Source organism: Cebidichthys violaceus, unplaced genomic scaffold (genome assembly GCF_023349555.1).
Source record: "Cebidichthys violaceus isolate CVI_PGR_0920_01 unplaced genomic scaffold, fCebVio1.0.p SCAF_12, whole genome shotgun sequence".
Lineage (NCBI taxonomy): Eukaryota > Metazoa > Chordata > Actinopteri > Perciformes > Stichaeidae > Cebidichthys > Cebidichthys violaceus.
The window spans coordinates 7,097,411-7,116,019 of record NW_027176285.1 but is presented as its reverse complement, the minus strand read 5'-3'; the positions used below and the strand labels follow the sequence as shown (position 1 = coordinate 7,116,019).

At 41.1% G+C, this 18,609-nt stretch overlaps 1 protein-coding gene across 1 annotated transcript in view; it reads left to right on the top strand.

Moving 5' to 3' along the window:
- The window catches only part of dcc (DCC netrin 1 receptor), a 168,321-nt gene that overhangs the window by 74,175 nt on the left and 75,537 nt on the right, over positions 1 to 18,609 (top strand). Inside the window, exons 12-13 of the mRNA XM_068705640.1 lie at positions 5,099 to 5,148; positions 17,644 to 17,785. Coding sequence (XP_068561741.1) covers positions 5,099 to 5,148; positions 17,644 to 17,785 — 192 coding nt within the window. The remainder of the gene's footprint in view (positions 1 to 5,098; positions 5,149 to 17,643; positions 17,786 to 18,609) is intronic.

The window sequence follows — 18,609 nt, the reverse complement described above, 5'->3', positions numbered from 1 at the left end:
ATCTTTAGTTCTTGTATGTTATTGAAGTTCAGGTTGTAAAATATTTACATGGCATTTCAAAGTAAAACTTCTTAAATTAAGGATAAAAAAAAACACTGGAAATATTAAAACAAAAATGATGACAAAGTGCAGAAAATGAAAACATCAGATCTATGTATCTGTAACCTTCCTTTGGGTTAATTAATACATGCAAGAAGCATAAAAGCCATATTTCCACATTCTGTTATCTTCTTCTTCCGAGCAGTTTAACGGCACCTGACGAGAGAAGGAGCACCAACAGCTGTTTATCTTCTAGTATTCACATAACAGTAGTGGACGGAGAACTGCATTAATTCACATTTTATTTTAGGATTTTCTCGAAATTTTGTAAACATTTGCGCTACGTTTGGAGGGAAACCTGACTTCTGCTAACTGCTGTCCAGCTGTGGGGTTGCACATGTGAAAAAAGAAGGGTTTGTGTCACATGCAACAGATGAAGAGCAGCAATTTTCAATTTTCGTGCGCGTTCCTACGAAAGCCAGCAACTCGTGTACATTTCTGCTCCCTACATGCATACAGTCTTTTCAAAATAAACTTCTGTCTTCACAGGAAACAACTCAGTTAGGTTTAGGCAACAAAACTACTTAGTTAGGTTTTGGAAGTGATTGTCGTCTGGGTGAAAATAACTGCCGTGACGAATGAATCCTGGCTGACAGGTCACCGTTTGTTGGACCCGTCCGCCTCACCCGTTGCACAAGTAGCCATCTTACAAGCTCATTTTAAGCTTCAAAAAAGCGAAATCGTCATCAGACGATAGCAGGCGGGTTCTGAGGTTGCATTTCGGCCGATGCGTTCGGCCTCGTTCACCCTCCTCACGAACCGCACACAAGCAAATCAATCGATTCGAATAAAACGCCTTTTTTTATACCAATTCTCTCCCCGTTGCCAACAGAACAAAAAAAGAAAGACTAAGTTTCATCAACTGATGGGACCACAAGTCAACACTGTGGATAACCATTTTTTGGCATGTTTGATTAATTTCAGAATCTGTGGTAAAAATTTGAATTTTCCACTGCCTTCATATTCATAGACCTCTGTTTTATGTATCACTGCAACAGAATCTGCACAGCATGCTCTCCTCTCTCTCTGTTACCCGCCACACAGACCTCAGCTCTGCTTCCTCTCGTTTGCCGTCCTGGTATCCGAGAAGAGACAGTGTCCTGCTTTAATCCAGGTTCTTACTCAAGGCACTGGTATTGTATTGGTCCAAAGAGGGATCAGAGAACTCACGACCCGCTGCGACTCTGGCTGGCTGTGTCATTTACGGTGGAAAATGAATTTCTTGCCCTCACAATTAGAGGTGGGAATCACCAGAGGTCCCGCGATACAATATTATCACGATATTTAGGTCACGATATGATATTATCACGATACTGCGATATGCTGAGTACTGCGATAACATATATTTTTTCAACTGCAATGTTTTATCTATTAAGATGAAGTTTTCAGTCTGTTCGTCTCACTTCAATCATTTTTATTGCCGCAAATTGTCAAGCAGACAGACTGTCATAAATGTTGCATGCACCTGACAAACTGTTTGTATTACAGTCTACATAGTCCAACTTAACTGAATGCAAACGTGTGAGGACAGCTGTACTATTACAGGAATTAACAATGTAACTTGTAAAAAAAAATGCAGCACAAGAATGGGAGATTGCCGACAAAAACCTGGTGGTTGTAACCGACAATGCTTCTAACATGGGCGTTGCCGTTCAGTTAGCGGGATACCTGCATGTGAAGTGTTTCGCGGGCGTTACATCTGCCGACAGCAGCCAGGCTCATGGGGAGAGTGCGGCGCGTAACTGGCTTTTTCAACAGAAGCACGGTCCAGACGCGGACGGCACATTTCTCATTTCTTTCTCCGATGTCTCCATCTTTGTTTTGACCAACTTACTCCCAATCATGCTGACCTGGGACCTCTGCTGACCTCACCAGAAAACAACTCAGCACCATCTAGTGGACTGAAAAAGCATTGATTTTATTATTCTAGTACCAAAAAGTTTATAGTTTATATAATAAAAGATCGATACTTGGCTTCCGTTTATCGATACAATATCACGATACTATGCTGTATCGATTTTGGGGGGGAATCGATTCTTAGATGCATAGCGATTCTTTCTGGAAAGATTATGACTCAATGCAGAACTCAAACCGCAACTGTGCGTTTCATCACTGTACGAATAGTTTTACCACATGTTCCAGAAAGCATTATTTTTGTACCAGAGCTGAACCCACACAGTGCCGGCATAAACCCCTGTTCATTGTCTACAGTCACTCCCTTTATTACCGTAAACGTCTGTCAGTCAATCAGGAAGTGATTGAAGAAGTTTTGATGGGGGGGGGGGTACTTTGGTTTACATTTAGACTTCAGGCTGGGTCTGTAATATCTCTTCTGAACGGTACATCGCCATTTACGTTCAGCCGCTGACTGGAGCTCAGACGGGTCTGTTGTTAATAAACTTCGACACAAGGACATTGAGAGAGAATGGAGGCGTGCGTCCAGCTGCATTCACAGCACACATCTATCTACACACACACACGCACACACACACACACAGATGCAGAGAGTCTGTATTGTGAGTCTTCCGGCTGCGTCTCAATGATAACAATGACTCGTGTGGCTAATTGAATCCACAGTAAAAGTGACACACAGCAGCTGAATCAACAGATAAGCTTCCGACGGTTAATCAGGCGTCTGGTTGGACGGACGCGGGCCGCATGCAAACCAAAACGGCGCTTTGATTCTCCATTTTGAGACGTCTCCGATTCGTGGGCCTCTTCACCATCCTGCTCATCCTCCTCCCATCTTTGTTCACATTAGTTCTCTTCTTCATTCTTGTTATTGCCTCTTTGTTCTTTATTTGCGCTTCCTGTTCTTCACTTTTCCGTTCCTTGTCGCTCTTGTCTTCGTTGAAATCTTCTCCCTCTCCTTCCTCATCATCGTCTTCATCTTTATTTTTACTTTTCTTGTTTGTCTTCTTCATCCTCCTTTTTTATTTTTCTGTTCTTCTTCTTTGCCTTCAACTCAAATGTCATCTTTCTTTTTTTCTCCATCATCCTCTTCCAGTCTTCACCTTCATCTTTGTGTTGTTTCCTTTTCCAGAACTGACTTCAGAACAGTTTGTGTGTCTGTGTGTGTGTTTGTGTGTGTGTGTGTGTGTGTGTGTGTGTGTGTGTGTGTGCGTGTGTGTAATGACACCTGTCATGCGTCCCGTGGTAATCTTGTTTTGCTGCGGTGCCACAGTCAGATCTCGGAGGGCGAATGCGTCGATCCGTCTGCCTCCCGTCTGCCTCCCGTCTGCGCCGATGTCATCATCAGGGTGATTGATTGACAGCAGGGATCTGTCAGCGAACCGAGTCAGCCGAGCACTCAGCCGATGCGCTGACACTAAAGAATGACGATAATGAGTGAGTTCAGGTCCAGAGTCCTCTGAGGGAAACAAACTCCTTTTTAGATAAGTTTAGCGTAGCACAAAAACTTAGCCAAGTTTAGCTAAGCTCCAATGAAGAAATACACCAGCGACTCAGAAACAGTCTGGTTCATTTATGACATTGATATTCATCTTGCGCAATTCAGTATATCCCAAAATGCCAGATTGTTCCTTTAATTCCTGAGGTCTTGACTTTACGTCCAGGTTAGCTTCTGTAATCCAACGTCTGTCTGATAAAACAAAAAGAAAGACAGTAGTTCACGGACCACTATCTAAAAGAAGTCCTCTGCAGCACATGCTATCAGACAGTGAAACCCCCGTGTCTCTCTGAACCCCAAAACCCGCCGGCGGGATTTAAACAATCACCAAAACACAGCTTCCTATCACAGCCAGAAGCTGGAAAAACTGTCACAATTGTCAGATTTCCATCTCTCTGACGGCCATCAAACACATCATGTGACACAAACGCTTCCATCAGTAAAAGCAACCAAAACAAAGCTTATTTTCATCAAACACATGTTATTCTACGCTGAGCTCCTCAGCGCAACTATATGAAGCCGTGATTGACTCAGATGAGAGCGACAGTCACGCGAGATTCTGTGAAACTCTGACTGAACCGCAGGCTGCTGAGCACAGAGCAGAGCAGAGAGGTTGACAAATGTAAATACTTCAATGTATGTAACACGTGGAGCCTCCATTTTTTGTGGAAATGTTCACTTGTGGACACTTATAGAAATGTTGGATGTATAGTTTTCATTGATTTTGCAAAATAAATGATCATTTAACATGTTTGAGTTCTCTATGCTTCTAGTCATTGCACTGTTTCTATAGAGGTGCAGAACTTACATATATATATATATATATATATATATATATATATATATATTGTATTATTCATCACATATATTACAGGGAAAAACGAGGCCAACATACCATAGAGTGAGATTGTACTCCAAATCAGTTTTTTTATTTATCGGCATTATTACAAATGTCAGCGTGTTTCTCATTGAGGCTTTCTCACTTCTGGAACAGGACACGAAGGTTTTGTAGCCTTTCGGTTACTGTCATTGGTGAATGATTAGTTAACGAACTATGAACCGAGTCATTGGATGTGTTGATCTCAGAGCTCAGAGAGTTGTGATCTGTTTTTCCTTATATACTATATATATATATATATATATATATATATATATATATATATATATATATATATATATATATATATATATACATATATATATATATATATATATATACATACATATATATGTATATATATATATATATATATATATATGTATGTATATATATATATATATACATATATATATATATATATATATATATATATATATATATATACATACATATATATGTATATATATATATATATATACATACATATATATGTATATATATATATATATATATATATATATATGTATATATATATATATATATACATATATATGTATGTATATATATATATATATATATATATATATATATATATACATATACTGTATATATATAAGAAAACATTGTTTTCTAAAGCTACAAAAGAGAACCTGTTGGATGTGAGCAGCTGGTTTTATCTAACCTAATTTAAATGTTCTTTGTCTTTGCAGTGCCCAGCGCTCCTCCCCAGAACATCACCTTAGAGGTTGTCCTGTCCAGGGTGAGTTTTTCATTCTTTTACTCCCTCCTCTCTCTGTCTACATCTGGACACTGCACCAACTGCTCCATTCATGGCGATATTAACAGAGAAAGATTGAAGCTGTATCTACTGGAAACTGACATATTAAGACAGACTTTTTGCAGTGTCGCCCTGAGGTAGTCTGAGCTTGTTATTCCAAATGTTGTCTACATAAACCATTCAACATGCTGATTTCCCAGGTTTCTCCACCCAACACATCCTGTGCCACGTTTAAACGGCGACGCTGTCATCAGTCAGCTGTTGCTCTCTGGTGATCTGGCCTCATTTTACTGATGGATGTGATCTACATCCGTATATGATCTACATGTATGTGTACTGTCCAAGCTGCTTCAGGTGATTAATGGAATGAAAATGTGGTGGAGGGCCATACAACACATTCCCATGGTCAAAATCCCCCGTACACCCCAAAAACGTACAGACCTCCTTGCGATCTGACAAAGGGGACAACTGGGTCTCCGTCCAAAAGCTCCTGTTTATTATAGTGTATCTAAATCAGGTGCTCAGAAGCGCAAAAAGAAAAAAAGAGTCAATTTCTTCGTTACCGAGCCCAGACCGTCTGGAAAGGTGGATCTCGGTGTGCTTCCAAGTGGACTCTGGTGCGGTTCATTTGGGGAGACCTAACCAAACAACCACAGGATTTCATGTTAGCAGATATGTGATTTTATATATATATATATATATATTCTCAATCAACTGTTCATATGATATCTTAGTTACTCCTCAATTCAGTTTTCCTACAAAAGTCCAGCAACACCTGTACATTTCAGCTCGTTACATGCTACTGTCTTTTCAAAATAAACTCCCATCTTCAAAGATAACTCAGTTAGGTTTAGGCAGTTAAATAACAGTTAAATAACTACAGACGTTCCGTTACTGATGTAGGCAATTTACGTGACAAATAAATCAACATCGACTTCTGTAAAATTCAACAATATTTTGTCTTTTGGTCCGGACCAAATGAACTCAACCTTGAGATGTTAAAGCAGCCTTAAAAATATAGCAGAAGCCGTGCAGAAGTAAAATACATACAAATGACCAAAATACTGCTTGAGGTGAAAGGGAGCGGTCCATGCTGGTGTTCTGAAAACAACAGGAAGTTAGTTGTTGTAGTTTGTCCACCTACATGTATCAACGCTTTCTGCAGCTGCAGCAGACGCTGTGATGCTGTGGAGGATTTTAAAACTCTCAGCGCCCCATTGCTGCAATTTGCTTCAGAAATGACCCATTCTCGGAGTCATAACTCATTGTCAAATGTGAAGACACAGACGTAATGCATCCATTTCTAGATTCAGTCAGACCTCCATTGGGGATAGACGTCCATAAATCATCCATAAATCATCCAAAAATCATGTTAAAAAAACCACGCTCCTTATATCTCCAGAACTTGCCTGAGAACACTCATGTTTTAAGTTTTGTTTAAGTGACAGTTCTCTCGACATAGATGGATGCATTGCAAACAGGAACTGCTTATAGACAGTTTGGCATGCTTTTTATGGTGCCAATTTGCCAAAATGTAGGAATATAGGGTGAAAGAAAAGTGTGGAGCTATTGTCTACAGGCCCTCAGTGACTGAAAAGAAGAGAAGTTTGATCAACTTTATTTGTCATTCAAAGGAAAATTGGTTTCACAACAGCCATTCAGATACAACAGAAGACATGGAGTACATAAATATGCAAAACATATACAGATGGAAACAAACCAAAAGAGCCAAACAACCAAAATAAACCGTGAGCAGTTCTAACAGCCAATCACATCAGCTCCTTTCACTCTCTTTAATTAAATATTACTAGACAGCATCCCAGATACTCTTTCAAAGACATCTTCATGTTTTTCATTCTATAAACACTCTCATCACTGTCGTCTCTTGCCTGCATTCGGGTCGTATCAGGGTACATTTACAAGTGCACAGCACTGCGAGTTAGCAATCTGTCCTTTTACATAAACAGAGAGCTCCCTGCAATAATCCTGCTGACTGCACAGGTTTTATGCTGATGATCCAGAGGAGGAAATGAGGCTTCGAGATTTGCCAGAAGTATAAAAGTCTGCTGCAAATTAGTCTTAACTTGGAATCTGTGTGGAACCACAGGAAATCAATTACTGTGTGATTGAGGTGTCGGGGTCAGAAGAGTAAAATGATTACTGTAGGGATTCCACAAATGATGCACCTTGAGCAAAACTAGAGGCTGCAGACATGATCCTGCAGCTGATGGTTGATGGTTTACATTCAAATGGTTTAAACGCCTACATTACAGTAAAGTGATGGGATTGTGTGAGTCTTGAGGAACCAATTTTCCACTTGAAAGCTTTGCGAGGTAAGAGAAGTTGTTTCACTTCATCAGATATGGAAATTGTAGTCTGATCGACTGACCGATTCACACCAAATGTGTCCATATATCTTTGTAGTGTAGAGCGACTTCTACTGGACGATAAGCACTGCTGACGAAGCTCCACTAACACTGTGTATGCCGATAGGAAACTTTTAATGTTAATTAGCAGCAGGAAGCGCTGGGGTCCTATTAGCTGTAACTTTACACAATACAGCTAAATGTGACCAGTAAACGTTAAAATGCAGTAAATCCGATATCTGAAAATATGAACAGGAACGTAAGATTAAGACTGACAGGTTCAGCACCTGCTTTGAATGTTATAAGCTAGTTGAATGGGCGTTATCAGGTTATCAGCCTCGTAGATGTTGGTTAGAAGGGCCCTGATACACCTACTAGAAGGTTCATCTATTCACACCGTTAATCACCGATACGAACACAACGAGATGCTGCCGACCTCTAGTGGACGTGATTATTATGATGGGAGCAAAGGAAAAAAGCCAAGATGGCGACGGACAAATCGTAGAACTTGAGGCTCAAAACGGCAGTCCACCAAACCAATGGGTGACGTCACAATGACCACGGCCACTTCCTATACACAGTCCATGCCTAAACCTAAAGTTTATTTTTGTTTCACTTTGACAATGTGGTAGGTTCAGTTTGGCCAGTGTGAAGCTTTTGAATGCTAGTGATAACCACTGATAACACCCATTCAATCAACGATAATATTCCAAATGGTTCAGTTCTTAGTCGTGACAACATGGAGGGCACTTTGGGCTCCACGATGTACACATTATGGTTTTCTGGCTCTCCAAGCATTTGTCTGTATTGCCCACACCAGCAGCCAGCTCTGTTTAGTTTTCTCTTTTCATCATCCGGCTCATAATTTATGACCATAACGAGGAGGTTCACGCTGTCTCTGGAGTGCTGACCTCATTCAATTTCTGTTCGCTTATTTTCCTGCGTACGATTGATAATTCTCTGTCGATCGGCTCTCGGGTCGGGCCTGATCAATCAGTGATGTCAGAGCTTGACATTTTAAAGCCTCATGACAACGGCTCAGAAGGCTTCCTCTTTTTTGAAATGTTGCCTGAAAAAAGTGAAAGTAGCTGAACGCTGAATACCAAACGTTCTAAAGCAGTAGGTGGTTATAGTGCTTTTTCACCAAGCTCCACACCCTTAATACTATTTCAATACAATGTTGGTTAATTGTGCAGCCCTGGTTCTGTAGCGTCAGACGGACAGAACTGCAGCTCCCACGTTGTTAAAGTAAAACCTAACCATGTGAATTTAAAACAAAACTACTTTAGGTTTAGGAAAAGATCGTGGTTTGTTACGTAACTTGCATGCCTGTCAGTAGTTAAGCGTCTAAGTTACGTAACAAAGCCCAATGTTGATTTATTTGACCTTTTGTTACATAACTTATATATTTAGCAACGTAAGATACGTAACAAACAAACCCATTTTAACCCAACGACTTTCTCCTCAGCCCAAGTGTCATTGTGTTGCCTAAACAACAGGGGCTTGGTTCAGGCGCACTGATCGCTGGTGGTGCTGGACTTTGGTAGGAGAACACACGATAAAGGAGCAATAGCGTTAGACATCACACGGATCGAGGACATGTTGAAATGGTGTATATACTGTGTATTTTTGCTGAAAGTTGTCCGAGATAGCAAGTATAAAAGCAAGTATAGTACTTTTAGCTGAAGCCATAGTGCTGAAACTAATTGTGGTGATGTAGCCTGATGAAGTTAAATATATATGTAAGCGTTAGCGCGTAACAGCAGATTTTGTGCTTTTTAATTGCAACATCTATAAAAAACTGCATGTGATCTCTTAACTGTGCTGAACTCGTGCTGCTTCCTGATCGCTGCTAAATTGTATGTGTGTGTGTGTGTGTGTGTGTGTGTGTGTGTGTGGGGGGGGGGGGGGGGGTCAAGCCTTAGTCAGTTTTCCTGCAGAGAGAGAATGTGAATCTTTCTGCTCTCTTCAAGTTTCCGCTGTCAAACCAACTTTTCAGAGAACTCCGACATTTCCTCAACTTTCCTCCAGTAACTGTGGCGTTACTGTCAGTGTGTGTGTGTGTGGTGTGTGTGTATATGCGTGTGTGTGTGTGTGTGTGTGTGTGTGTGTGTTTTTGAATGCTCAGTTGAACACAGAGCCAGGGTTTACAGTAGGTCAGATGTCAGTTTGTGTTTTTTTTTTTTTTTTACCCAGAATTCTCCAGAGAGTCCAGCTAGGGTCACCGTCTCTGTGTCCGTCGGAGTCAGGATCAGGAGCGGATGCTTGGAACATCCAGCACTCTGCAAACTGTTAACTCCTCTCTGGCTGTAAGAACAGCTTCATGAAGCGCTCCTGTTGGAGCAATTAAGCCTCCCGGTGTCTCGGCAGGAGTCGGATGTGTTCATCCAGAGAACCCAGAGACTCATTTTACAATAATTAAAAGAACTGGCGACGAAGGGTCCCACTGAGCTCAGTGTGAAGTGTTCATTTGACTTCTGAGGATGATGAAAACGGGTCAACAGAGTCCATTATGAAAACTCTGAGTTAATATCCATCTATAGGAGGCTGTGTGAGTCACAATTCATGCTGGTCTTCCAACATGCATTCAATCTCTTTTCACTTAGACACATTCATTCATGTTGTTTCACTGTCAACAAGAAATGCTGCATCGATGTCATGACATAACTGTACTCTGACTGGCTGTCTCCATTGTTTCATCAGCAGTCAGTAGAAGGTGGAGACATTCGAGTCAGACGTGTTGACAGAACTCCAGATATGGTCTGAACTCTCCACACATCCCCGAGGGCCAGTCAGCAAATACTTGAATAGTGAAATAAAAACAGATGTTCCAATACAAAAATGAATCTAGAATTGTTAAAGTAGCAGCCCTACTATGGCTGTCTGCTGACATACAACATCACTTCCATTAATTGAAAGTCCAAATGAACGGGGAAAAAAACAATTCATTTGAATCCCATTTGACTGCAAATAAGTGGAGCATATGTATTTGCTGGTTTGAGAGTACTCCAAAAAAGACATACATACACACACGAACCCTTAATCTGAAGTAATAGTCCTCTAATGTCAATATTGCAGTTCCGTGAAACATATAAAAGATATATACTGCTACAAAAGCTATGTTGTATCATTTTAAACAGACTCAATTATTGAAAAGAAGTTTTTCCTCTCAAGTCTCGAAGGTCATTCCTGCAGAGCGTAATGACAGGACATCTTAAGGTTTTTTTTGTTGCTGTGATATAAGGGAATTTCATTTTTAACATTGTGATAAAACACAGTTTCACTAGCTGCAGTTATTTTAGGATAGTTTATGATCCATGAAGAGTTGCCGGACGAGACATTTACTGTCTCAGAGGAAAGCAGAAAGTGTTAAATTAAAAAGTTTAAAAAGTCTTTTCTAGTGTCATTCATTCACTGCAGAACTAAACACACTGTGTGAAATCATACATTCATCTGTTCATTCATCCACCACGTCAAGCTAACAGCGTGAAACACCAGATGTTCTCTCGCCATCGTGCACCTGTGATGATGTCACTCAGCAGCAGATGATTGCGGTTAATCGTCTCGGATTCCCTCGCTCTGGTGTTTGGCGAGCAGAGTCGTTGTGGTGACGGGATGATTACACCCAACGATACATAATCATCAGTGTGCTGTCACTCAAACCAAAATCCTCTCTTCTCAATCAAGCGTCACTCCCAACTTCACCTGAAGCTCCGCCCACCTCATCAACAGCACATCTCCTAATTAGTCAGAGCGGTAAACAGCCAGGCTCAGATTGGACCAGGGAGGGTCTTGTGACCAGGAAGTCACGGGTTTGATCCCGGAACACATTGTTTTGTGTCGTCGTCCCCGTCCCCCCGTCCCCCCCGCTGGAATATTTTGGAATGTTTCCTGTCAGTATTCTGAGATAAATAATAATGTGTACTACTGAACAGCTCATTTTAACAAGATCAAATATAATGTTTTGTTTACATTCAAAGACTACAACTCCCATGATGCTTGCTTTCGTGGATTTCTAGCATGTATATAAATTGCAAATAACACATTAGAATAAAACCGCTCATTCTGCTTTCCATAAAATTGGATGTCCAACAAAAATTGGAATTCCGGGAAAAAAAAAAATGTAAGCATCTACTTTTTGACATTTACAGGATTCAGAAATAATGTGAGGGACATGTTTTCCATCCCCAGTAGAAATTACACCCTTCAGTGATTTATATATTTATGCGAGATCTTTTCGTAACCATGGTAACACTCGCCACACAGTATGGATGCAGGGATTTCCCCGACACAGAAAGACTGAGGGCTGTTGTGTATGGTAGAGCTGGAACGATTGGCTGATTCATAGATTTATCAAAGGACAATTAAATCATCAATAAAAGATTGTTCAAGAATGAATTGGCGTCTCAAACGTAGACCGTATAAGAAGTGGACGTAGTCATCGTGATGTCACCCGTTGGTTTGTGGACATTTTGAAGCTTTGAGTTCGGCGATTTCGCCATCTTGGATTACCGATATGGCAATATTGGCATTTTGCAAACTGTAGATGTGGAGGAGTGACGTAGTGACGCCGTGTACGTCTCTGGTAGCGGTAGCGACCTGTCAATCACAGTAAGCCCCACCCTAAAGCATACCCTGCTTCGTGGTCTGTTTGACTCTAAATGGACCATAATTTACTAAATGAACATCATGCTGTATTGAAGAAGACTTGAAACTAGAGATTGAGACCATAAACTCATGTTTACAATGTTTACTGAGGGAATAAATCAAGAGAGAAGTAGAGTCATTTTCTCATAGACTTCTATACAACCAGAGGAGTTGCCCCCTGGTGGACACTAGAGAGAATGCTGGTTTAAGACACTTCTACACAGAGGTTACCGCCTGGTCTCAAATGTGAGTTTTGGAATGTTGGACAAAACAAGACATTTTAAGATGTCTGCTTGTCTCTGCAGAATGTTGATGGTCAGTCATTTTATACAGTAATAATGAAAATGCTTTTAGCCCCTGTTGTATATAACTTGTTTACAGATTGTTTGAAATAAATCAAACAAAACAGACCAGAATTAAAGAAAAACAATGCACAACACACACACACACACACACACACACACAGACACACACACTCACTCTGCATGGTGCAGCATGGTGTTGCATGTTGTATTGGAGAGCAAATAGAGACAATCTGCCCTCCATGTGATTGCTCCTTTTACCCAGAGGACATTAACACACACACACACACACACCACACACACACACACACACACACACACACACACACACACACACATGCGCGCACACAATGTCGATGTGATTGGAGCTCTCACCCAGAGGACATGAACAAACAATCACAGATTGAATTCAGGGAGTGTTTACTCACCTGGCCCTTTGTGTGTGTGTGTGTGTGTGTGTGTGTGCGTGTGCGTGTGCGTGTGTGTGTGTGTGTGTGTGCGTGTGCGTGTGTGTGTGCATGCGTGTGTGTGTGTGTGTGGAGGTCACAGCGTGGATGAGGTGCTCTGTATGCAGCGCTCACACCACAGCTCAGCAAAGAGAAACAGAAGAGAAACCCGCTGAATGAATTCCAGATTCAGTTCAAAGTTTTGTTTTTTCTTTAAAGCGTTTTTCATCCATCGATCGGACAAACTGCTCAGCAGTACAAAGAGTCAGCTGGAAATACAATAACACTGACTGTACCTAAATTTAAAATAATACACGCCAGCAACTAAGGAGTTTTGTATAAGATGAGGCCCAACATGAACTGAAGTCTAAAAGTTTGTCTACCTCGCATTCTACAGTGAAAGTTATCAGGACTCCCTCAACTCATTCAGGCAAGAGTTTGAGAGATTTCTGCTCTAAATACTGATAAATTGCGTTACTACTCGTTGTTTACTATACCAGGGAATAAACAAACTTTCTTTTCTACAGTGTGTCTTCATTAGGTCTCCCTCAGACGTCCCTGCTTCTTATGATTATCCCTGTCGATTCGGTTATGATCAGCACTCATTATTATCAGCATCGGCTTTCTGCAGACCTCCCTGCATTTTTCCCCCTTTGCTCTCTGAGGGACAATTTAAACAGACGGATGTCCTCGGCCTGTTTGAAGGCAGTGAACAAGGCCGCGGCTTCACTTGCCCCGGTGCATTACAATGTCAACTACATCTGAATACAAAGCAGCTGCAGGAGGGAATTCTGCTCCCGACATTTTCTGCTTCACTCAGAACAGAGAAAATAACAGAGGAATGAGTCAGTGTTACAGCACAGCCTGAAGCCACTTCACCTCTAATTTACACAAGGAAAAGTGGTTCATCTGAAACCGCCTTAATTGATCCATCGAGCCCATTTAGCTCAGTGAACGCTGTGAAAGAGGCAAAACAAATATTTATATATATATATATATATATATATATATATATATATAGTAGTCATAGCAGCAGTAGTAGCAGCAGTAGTAACAGCAGTAGTATCAGCAGTAATAGCAGCAGTAGTAGCAGCAGTAGTAACAGCAGTAGTAACAGCAGTAATAGCAGCAGTAGTAGCAGCAGTAGTAACAGCAGTAGTAACAGCAGTAATAGCAGCAGTAGTAGCAGCAGTAGTAACAGCAGTAGTATCAGCAGTAATAGCAGCAGTAATAGCAGCAGTAGTAGCAGCAATAGCAACAGCAGTAGTATCAGCAGTAATAGCAGCAGTAGTATCAGCAATAATAACAGCAGTAGTAGCAGCAGTAATAGCAGCAATAGTAACAGCAGTACTATCAGCAGTAGTAGCAGCAGTAATATCAGCAGTAGTAGCAGCAGTAATATCAGCAGTAGTATCAGTAGTAGAAGCAGTAACAGTAGTAGTATCAGTAACAGTAGCAGCAGTAGTAGCAGCAGTAGTATCAGTAGTAGAAGCAGTAACAGTAGCAGCAGTAGTAGAAGCAGTAACAGTAGTATCAGTAGTAGTAGCAGTAACAGTAGCAGCAGTAGTATCAGCAGTATACTAGTAGCAGTAACAGTAGCAGCAGTAGTATCAGCAGTATACTAGTAGCAGTAATAGCAGCAGTAGTAGAAGCAGTTATAGTAGCAGTAGTAATAGCAGCAGTAATAGCAGTAGTCGTATCAGTAATAGAAGCAGCAGCAGACAGCATCATGATTATAGCATTGTATGTTGTGGTGAAATATGCATTTACAGTGATATCATTGATAGTACAAGTCTAATAAAAGAATCCAAAGAAGGTTGTTCTAGTTGAGGAGTATTTGGTTCCCAGTAAAGACAGTGTGGTGATGGCGTTGTCCTCCTTCATGGATGGTTTGCGTCTTTGCGTTCCTGTGGGAGTTGTTCCAACATGAATTTAACTTCTGTGTCGTTTCCATGGAGACCTCACATCCGACTGTGGCCTGTCAAAGTGGCTAATTAGTTAATGAAGCGCATTGTGACGTGCGGCCGAGAGAGTATACGGAGGAATTTGGCCGGCACACACATTTATTCAATTTGTCGCTTTCTTTTTCTCCCCCTCCATCCTTCTGCCCCTCCTCTCCTCTCCCCTCCTCCCCCCCCTCTCAGTAATCATTTCTGCTGTAATCAATTAGCAGGATGAGGAGCAGCAGAGGGAACAGGTGCAGCTAAATGTTAATGAATTCCTCCGTGGCTGTTGTCACAGTAACACTGGCTGAATATTTAAACTGCTCGTTGGCCCGATGACTTACACCACAGCTGACGGAGGAATACACACACCATCAGTCTGAGTGTGTGTGTGTGTGTGTGTTAATGTGACACAAATAAAGGATGTGTGAATGTGTGTGATGAAATCTGTACGTGTGCGCCTGGTTGTTAGCGGGGCGTGTTTTGTATATGATGATGATCCACTTCAATTCACGCTGTTAGTGAAAATTGTACCGCAACAACAGATACTGGCTTCTGATTGGCTGGCAGGCCTGGATGTTTTATAGTTGACCTGCAGAGGTTTCTTTTATGTAGACATACACAATGTGTTGTGTGTATCTTTGAGGCCTAATAAATTAAATTCCTCATATTATCGTTTTTGAAACCAGCCATGTTTGCTTCCTTGCTGTCTTCTTCTTCTTCTTCTTCTTCTTCTTCTTCTTTGCCTTTGTTGGCACATTGTTATTTGTCTTGGTGCATTACTGCCGCCTGTCAATCAGTGCAGTGGAGTGCAATATGTTTGTCGTAATGTCAATCGAGTCACTGTGCTTGGGCGTCCTAGTTTGCGTGCATTTGATATTCTGTATCCAAAGATACTCTGTTACAAAAGGCAATGCATTGCAAGCTCCGCCAACGTGTTGAGATAGCATACACTTCCTGGTGTCATTTTTCGTCCACCTCTGCCCCATCCTCTGCACCTTGTTTGAAATAGTTGTGAATGCTGTGTGGATGGATGAAAGCAGATTTGGTTATATTTGCCATGTGTTTTTATATCGTTATATGTTAGCTAACAGACATATTTAGCATTGCTGAACTTAGTTATTTAGGGTTTGTGCCAGATCTCGCTAAGTTCATTTTCTCCTGATTCGTCTGTCTGAAAAATGCCATTTTATTGTCAGAACGTTCGGAAGATAAGCGGCTTGTGAGAAATGGGTCCAATATGTACTCTGGTGACTGTGGACTAAAAGAACCAGTCAGAATCTGCGTTCACTTTCACTTCTCCCATCGGACTCAGGACCTGCTGGTGAAACCAGAACCAGGAAACTCACTCTGCCATCTCCTTTCTGTACTGTCTCTGACTGTACTCTTAAAAAGCATTGCTCCGCAGTGCTGCTAGTGGTTAAAAAGGTCCTCCTTTTGGGGCCCATAGAGCAGGAGGCCCTCTCTGGCTAAACCGCTGACTTGCCACACACACATGAATGACACTGAGATACTTAACTGATCCAATCCAATTCTGAAGATAAGCAACTTCAGGATGTTTGTCCTGCTTAAACAACAGCTTTTATATACAATGATATTGTACTGTAAAAAAAGTTATTTTTCCATAGTGGCTGCCACATGATCAGCAATTCTGATCTGTCCACCTATTTTGGAGCATGACTCAGAACATACACTAGAGATTAGATAAGACGAAGATTATTTGATCTAATACGCTGCCTCATTTTGTTACTGTGTCCTCCAAATTTCACAATTTCCTCCAACCTCACGATTAAGTTTAAGTGGAATTAGTGGTAGTTATAGGAGAAGTCTCAGGAGAAAGAAGTCTAACTAGCAGTAGGAGCTGTAAAAGAGGCAATCCATGGTGAGGCAAAAAAGAGAGAATCTTTTTTCACTTTTCTAATTCATTAATCTTCATTAATGTCCACCTAACACACACACACACACACACACACACACACACACACGTGCATGGTCATACTGAGTATATCAACAGAATGGTTGATGGCAGCTGCCTCACAGAGCAGAGCGCACTGGGGGCCGAGCAAACATCTGCTGTGTGTGTGCGTGTGTGTGTGTGTGTGTGTGTGTGTGTGTGTGTCAGAGGTGGGTTGTTAACATGCAAATAAAGCAATTAAAATTCATGCAACACACACACGCACACAAACAAACAAATACACACAGATACACGTACAGACAGTATATATGTGACTTACACCCTCAGAAACTACAACAGCCCTAAGAGAATGATTCACTGTGAACAGAGACTCAGACATCAGGTCATAATTTTTATTGATGGGATGAATTGACTCTCAGTTATGACTTCAGGACCCAGCATTTGTAGCAGATAGCCATCTCCATAAGCTCTCCGAAAGTCACCGCACCTCTTGAAATATATATAAATATCATATATTAAATGACCACAAACCAACACAAAACTACAAAGAGATACAACATGACCACGTAATGACGCAAAATAACTACAAAGACACTCAAAACAACTACGGAGAGACGTAAAAAGACAAAAGAGACACACAAGAAAAACCTAACTAAGATGCAAAATTACTACAAGGAGACAAATTGACCAGGAAGAGATTCAAAGCAAGTATAAAGAGACACCAAACATCATCAGAGCGACTCAGGGGTCTTCCGCCCCATGTAGGGGGCCTATTGCTTTATAATGTGTCCATGTTGTGGGTCCGCCCGTGTGCAGGATGTTTGCAGCTCAATGTTTTCTGTCCTCATTGTCTTTCAGAGCATCAAGGTGTCATGGCAGCCGCCTCCACGAAGCGCCCAGAATGGCATCATCTCTGCCTACAAGATCAAGTACAGGAAGACCGGGCGGCGTGGAGACCAAGAGGCCATCGAACCCAACAACTTCTGGTTCCTGTTCACAGGTGGGATGTATTTATAGTTGTATTCATAATTGGAAAAACTGGACTAAAATAACAAGTTCAACTCATGCGAAAAATAGAAACGCTACCTGTTAGATGAATAAAATCGGTAGGTGTTTATTTCTCAGAAACCTGCCGATTTCAAAAATAAATTGTACACAAAATAGTTAGTGTGATTTTTCAACAAATCACACGCATTTCGTCCATGACATCGTCTCCTAACTGGCTAACGAGTTGTGCAGCTTCAGCTTTGAGCTGAACTTTTGTTGGACGACCTGTTCCTATGTGTTCTTGTCGCTCACTTTGAAAGCCTGCAATGGACGAGTAACGAGTAGCTGTTGGCTATAATGTATGTCATTCCCAGTAAATATCACAAAATTGTTTCTGTTCAAAAAGTATACATGCCAGACTACTACTACAAGTACTACTCACCCATCCTTTAAATCTCCAGTCTGATCTCAAGCTGTTGGCTGATAGATACGTGGTTTGTTTACACAATGTAGCGTAGCGCTTGCTGTGAGGACACGGTGTCGAGTCCTCTGACATCATCATAAATGTTGAATTATTCTTCGTTCAGCTTGACCTCACGTTACATTTAATTTTATGCGTTGTGCGTTGTTTTTGTTGGAATGCTGATTCAGCATTCCAAGTATTGTTATCCTAATCTTTATTCTTCAACTATTTCTTACGTACGTATTTTGGCACTTAATAACTTCCACATTTCTTAAGCTACAGAAACCGTTCAAATATGAAAATGTTCAGCTTTTTCAGGAGAGGGGTGCTATGTCTTTTTATGTTTCTAATATTTCAACTTTTTTAATTATTAA